At 36.8% G+C, this 6521-nt stretch overlaps 1 protein-coding gene across 1 annotated transcript; it reads right to left on the bottom strand.

Annotated features, from left to right (window-relative positions):
• Positions 1 to 2870: 2870 nt before the first annotated feature.
• On the bottom strand, positions 2871 to 4242 carry LOC145159014 (E3 ubiquitin-protein ligase CIP8-like). The gene has a single exon (XM_079077903.1). The coding sequence runs from the start codon at positions 4117 to 4119 to the stop codon at positions 3058 to 3060; it is 1062 nt and encodes a 353-aa protein (XP_078934029.1). The 5' UTR covers positions 4120 to 4242; the 3' UTR covers positions 2871 to 3057.
• Between the last annotated feature and the right edge of the window lie 2279 nt (positions 4243 to 6521).

Raw genomic sequence — 6521 nt, 5'->3', positions numbered from 1 at the left:
AAACCACAGGGACCATTTTTGCATTTTTGTCATCCAGTTTTTACTGCAACATATAATGATAAATTGAACTGCAATAAAAAATCATACCATTAGGTATGAGGTATTTTATGATTTGATTGTTCCGGTTTGTGATTTGGTTTTTTCTCACCTTTATGAGTGGGTTTGGAAGGGTTAGGCAATGTGATATACACCGTTTCAAGTGCGCATGGTGCTGATTAGGAGTTCTGTCATGTGAAGACTGAAGGCATACCATACAAGACTTTGTTGTGCAAGGGCCAAGGAGGCTTTATAGTAGGAGTGAGCAAAAACCGAACCGCAAACCAAAAAAACCGAAAAAACCGCATAAACTGAAACCAAAAAACCGAAACCGAAATGAAAACCGATGGTGCGGTTTTTAGTTTTGCAAAAACCGAAAATACTTGGTGCGGTGCAGTTTCTAGTCTCGTAAAAATCGCAAAAAACCGAACCGCACCGCATATATATATATATATATATATATATATATATATATATATATATATATATATATATATATATATTAAGCGTTGATATTTGTAAGAACGAAGAACTTATGATAATTAAAATTTCTATAAATATAAATATTTATCTTATCTATCAGATGATGATTGTATATTTTTAAGCATACATTCAGTAGTGGTTACAATAACTAGTAATGTTTATGACATTTTTTAACTTTTAAATATGATGAGTACTAGTGACGATAGTATCATTTTTATGAATACGTTAATTGATATTATCACATGTACCTATGAAACAAATATTATATTAAATTCGTATTATGTTCAAACATTAGAAACGTGTTGGATAAGTGATTATGTAATTTGATTTCAAACCAAGAGGTGATGGTATTGGTTTATCTCCAAAAAATGATTAGCATTCCTCCTCTGAGTCAAAGTAACTCACCGAGTTACTTGAGTTTTAGTAAAAAGGCAAAACGAAAACCAAAAAAAATAATAATAACAAAAAACCGCAAAAAAACCGAACCGCAAAAAACCGCAATAAAAAACCGCAAAAACCGAACCACATAAAAACCGAACGGTGCGGTTTCTAAATTTCAAAAAACCGAAGTTGCGGTTTTCGGTTCGGTTTTGGCCAAAAACCGTACCGAACTGCACCACGCTCACCCCTACTTTATAGGATGAAATAGGCGTGACCTATTAAAATTTGACATGTTTTTTAAATATTTATTATTTAAATGTTTGGATAGCGTAAATAACATTTAAATATTTTATTAATTTTTTGTATTTTGGTATCTCATAATTAAAACACTTTTGTTTTAAAAAAAATTAATTATGCAAATTCATTTTAATAACATAATCTCATTTCCAAATAAAATATAAAACCATATTTGGTTTTATATGAGGCAATTTGGCCTTCGATTTTCTATTCTTCGACATGTTTTACTACACAAAATACATTATATTCTTTTATTTTTCAATCTAGAAAACGTTATCCTTAGTGGTAAGATTGAAAGGTTATGATACATCTAACATTGTAAAAATTGGGCCTTTAGTGTCTGATAAATGATAGTATGTTAAGTTAATTCAAATCTGTCTTGGGCGGTCCTAGTCAGTCTTAGGCGTGTCTAGACGGCTTAGTGTCTAGGCAGCATAAGCCGATCAAAAAGTTATACAGTCAAAATTTTCAAAAACATTCTACAATTATTCAAATTTATGATAATTGGTGACTTAATTACAAAGATTGATGACTAAAATTATGAAAAAGATTCTCAATTAGTCTAAAAATTATGATATATAATGATTTCAATATTTTGGCTATTGAATATGTCAAAGTTTTATGGTTATTTACTTATTTACTTATTTTGATCAGATTTAGGTAATATGTCGTTTTTTTAACAAATTCTATTACAATTAAGACTGTGTTTGGCACGCCACGGCTAGCTAATACGCTAGCTTATTTTTTGAGCTTTTTTATGTTGTCGTGTTTGGCAAACCTTTAACATACCCCTTAATTAATTATAGAAACACATTATCTTAAATGACCTTTTATGTAATTTTATATCTTTCGGTTAGCTTTTCAGCTAGTTTACCAAACATCAGTTTTTATCAGATAGCTTTTTATTTAACAGCTATTTTTCAGCTTTCAGCTAGTTTTTCAACTATCACGCCAAATATAACCTAAGGCTCTCCGCCTATGCGCTGATTAATCCTTAACGTCTGTCGACCAGTTAGTCCCTTAACGCCTGTCGACCGCCCCCGGACCACCACCTTACGCCTGTATATCTATCAACTTCATATTTTAAATTCTTTAACTCCTCGCAAAAAAAATCATACTTCCCACATTACGGGCGTGTTTGGCAAAAGTAGCTGTTAGCTGGAAGCGGATAGCGGTTAGCTGGTAGCAGGTAGCTGTATATCTATCAACTTCATATTTTAAATTCTTTAACTCCTCGCAAAAAAAATCATACTTCCCACATTACGGGCGTGTTTGGCAAAAGTAGCTGTTAGCTGGAAGCGGATAGCGGTTAGCTGGTAGCAGGTAGCTGGTAGTGGGAAGCTGTAGCTTTTATTTGTTATATGAATGTTTGGCAAAAGTAGATGAAAGCTTTTGAAATATATAAAATTACATAAAAGGACACTTGATTAAAAATAAATAAATATATAAATATATTTTTAAGGGTAATTATGGAAATTGATTTCAAAAGCTCATGAGCGTTTTGTTAAACGCTACATGAAGTAGCTTTTAGAATCGGAGCGTTTTGTTAAAACTAAAAGCTAAACGCTCATACTGTCAAACGAAGCTTTTTGTTTAAACTAGAGCGTTTTATCAAAAGCTAAAAGCTAGAAGCTCCTAAACGCTTCCAAAAGCTCCGTGGCAAACACGTCCTGTTAGCCCAATAAACTAGATTCAAATATATCATAAGATGTTATTGTTCCAACTTCCAAATGGCATCAACTTATGTCAAATAACTACCCAAAAACTAAATTGTTGTTATTTACATCAAAAGGAGAACAAAAGCTAAGATCATCAGTTTAAGCAGTGAAGAGAAGGACATACATAGTTACATACCAGTTATTAAACCCCACTACCAGAACTTGAAGAGCAGCCATGATCAATTGTTGAAGCCATCGCCATCAATCTCTGTTTCCTCTCTTCTTCATACTCAGGATCATCTGTTGGTAATTCATGCCTGCAAATAGGACAAGTGTTCCTTGAATCCAACCATGTCAATATACAGACGCCATGATACATATGCCCACAAGGTAATTGCTTCACAATCATCTGTTCATTATTGAACATTCCATCTTTGCATACAGCGCAAGATTCAGAAGACGTCATTGCGTTTACCTCAACCGTTTGCAATGCTTGAACAGCTGATTTGGACGCCGGCGGCGGCCCTCTCTTATCGTTGCTGTCACTCTCGGCTAGGGTTTGTAAAAAGGAATCGTATCCTGTTGCGTCAATGTAATCACCTGGGTTTCCGATGTAATCATCTTCAAATTCGAGACGCTGTTGACCGAATGTGACTGATTGGTCTTCGAGTTGTAACAGAAGCTCCGCCCAATCGAGAATCCTGTCATGACGGCCGGCGGATAAACCGTGGTCGTGGAGACGAAGACGGAGAAGATGACGCCTTTGTCTCTGACGCAACTCTTCCTCTTCGTCTTCTTCGTTTTCATCATCCGATCCTTCACGATCTCGATTTCCTCGATTACGATTCTCATCGGCATCATCTTCATGATGATTATCGTTATTTTCGTCCGATTCTTCAACCTCGCCGAAGACATGAACCGAGACATCGACAGCGGAATCAGGAAGGGGCAAATCGTTTTCGTCTTCAGGAGAAGCGATTGCTCTGAGGAACTGAACAATTTCGTTGCTGAGAGGTGGAATTTCATCATCCATTAGGTCACCGATATGTGATAGAGGGATGGAGATCGATTGAACGAAGCCGAGTTTGCACTCGAAACAGATGACGTCAGGATGATCGGGTAGGGCTTCGACGGCGACACTTTTTTCGCAATGGTAGCACCAGTATTCGGTATGAGGATTATTAGGTACAGCAGCAGAGATTGGATGCGGTGGAGACGGTGGTTGAGACGGCTGAGACTGCGATGGTGGTGGGGTTTCGGCCATCTGAGTGTAAAGATTGGGAGGCTGTTGGAAGCTAAGATTTATCGGGTGATGTCATGTAGGGAGTCAATTCATAATTCAGCATGGACCACAAATGAGTTCAGTACAACCGACTTCAAGTTTAACTCGACTTTGGGTTTAGCCAAACATCCAATTTATCAATGATGTGGACCTAACTTCTTTAAACATCTTAATTATTTAGGCTTCACTTACTGGGCTCGTCGAGGACCTCAGCAACGTCTAAGTGTGCTCGGCCACGAACACTGGGCCATTCACGAGCCGAGCTTAGTTCCGCAACTCGATGTATTATTACCGATGAGAGAGTGTGAGGGTTTGGGTATTTTAAAAATGTAATTGTTTTTTTGGGTCAAAAGTGACCGATTTTTTCAATTTTTTTTTCTTAAAATTTTCCATCTTTCTACCTTATATTAATATTAGTATATATCATATTTCATCCTAGTTTACCTTCTTTAATTTTTTACTCAAACAACCTCATTTTTGTGAAAAAATAGTTTCTCCTTCCAACCCAAAAAAAACTTCAAAATAATATCAAAAGAAACACCAAAAACATAAACTCAATCTTACATTCTTCACTTAATTTCATTCAAAGCCAAAGTGATCGGCCTATTTATTCACCTCCAAATTTACACTTTGGTGGTGTTTATTATCCATATCAAGTCCAAAACCAACATCAAATCAAAAACCCACATCAAGTTCAAACCAACCTCAAATGAATTTTTCATCCCAACTCCAACCGCAAATGGAAAATGACTTCAACTTATTTGACCATCTTCCCGACTCCCCATCAATATCCAAACCCAATTGTAACGCTTGATATCCGATATGAAGTTAATTCCAAATTGTTTATGTTTTCCCTATAGGACACGGCGTGTTAGAGCCTCAACAGGGCGTGTCGAGATGTTTTTGGTCACAGAGTTTAATGAACCAACACGACGTGTTGAGGTGCCTCAACACGACGTGTTGGCAGCTGGGGAAGGAAACCCTAATTTGCACCCTATATAATCTCCTTAAGTCCCAAGGGCTGGTCTCCTTACCAGCCTCCATTGTCACCTAAAACCCTAAATCGAGTATTGAATTTCCTTGATGGTGTTCTTGAACTTTTGAGTGGGTTCTTGTGGATTTTGTGCTCATTTGAAGGAGCTTTGGAATTTGAAGGTGCCTAACTTGGAAGGAAGGCCATAGATCCAGAATCTCACCACTATTTGAAGTCTCCTTGAGGTATCAAGTTCATACCTTGCTTTGTTGTTGATTAGATCTTCTCTTATGGGGTTTTGTTATGATTTTTGGCTTATTGTTGGGTTGTCTAAGGAGTTAAGTTGTTTAAGGGTTTGTTCCTTCAGATCTGGGTTGTTTTGGTATTCTTGAGCATAAAGGTGCAAACTTTATGAGAAAAAGGTGGCATGCATGCTTCTAGTCCTCTATTAAGTCCCTTTTTAGCTTAAGAGCTTCATTTAGTCATATATGGACGTAAAGTTGGCAAATTTACGTGTTAATCCAGCTCAAGGAGGTCAGATCTATGTTTTGGGCCTATGTCTTTAAGGATTAAGTGCTTATTGGTTAAGCTGTTGAATCTAGAGCAAACACGACGTGTTTGCAAGCCAACACGGCGTATTGGCTAGGGATTTCCTGATTATATGGATGATGGAAGAACACGGGTTGTCCATGAAGCAACACGGCGTGTTGGGTCAACATGGACTGTTGACCTTGACTTTGACTTCTTTTAGTTTACCAGGGTTGACCATTGGATATTTTGGGTTTGGGTCATTGGAGAATAAGTGTTTTGGTTTAGCGAAATTATTGGGCTTTAGGATAAGGCCCATATGGGGGTTAGGCCCAATTTGGAGAATTGGGCCATTTTGTGGGCCTTTGTGGATCTTTTTGGTTTTGGGCCTTAGTTTTGGTTCAAGTTGTGCCAGGGGTAAAATGGTCATTTTACCCCAAGTATGGATTATGGACCATAGTTTGGAAACCAATTGCTAAGTGGGTGTGATTTTGTTCTGATAGCTCGGGGAGTCGATAGGGCAGCAGCTAGGGATTTCTTTCAGTGAGCTTCAACATTCGAGGTAAGTCTCCTCACAGTTCTATGGGTCGAAGGCACCAATTGTTGGATTAGGTGTCTAAGCCCATAACTATAATTGGTATATACTTGACCCGATAGTAGCATGGTCCATTTAGGTTGCCTTCACCGGAGCAATTTGATAGGATGGATATTTGAGAAAGAGGTTATTTGTGATTTATTAATATATTATAAGAATAATATATTAATTGATAAATCATATTATTTAATTGGTATTGATCAAGAATTAATTTAGTGATCAAAAGAGACTAATTAAATTAACGGAGACTGATTATGTAAATCAGTGATACATATAGTTTGGGCTAAT

The sequence above is a fragment of the Lactuca virosa genome, chromosome 2 (genome assembly GCF_052849685.1).
Source record: "Lactuca virosa cultivar CGN04683 chromosome 2, Lactuca_virosa_CGN04683_v6, whole genome shotgun sequence".
Taxonomy (NCBI): domain Eukaryota; kingdom Viridiplantae; phylum Streptophyta; class Magnoliopsida; order Asterales; family Asteraceae; genus Lactuca; species Lactuca virosa.
The sequence above is the reverse complement of the archived record's forward strand: the minus strand, read 5'-3'. Positions and strand labels throughout refer to the sequence as shown.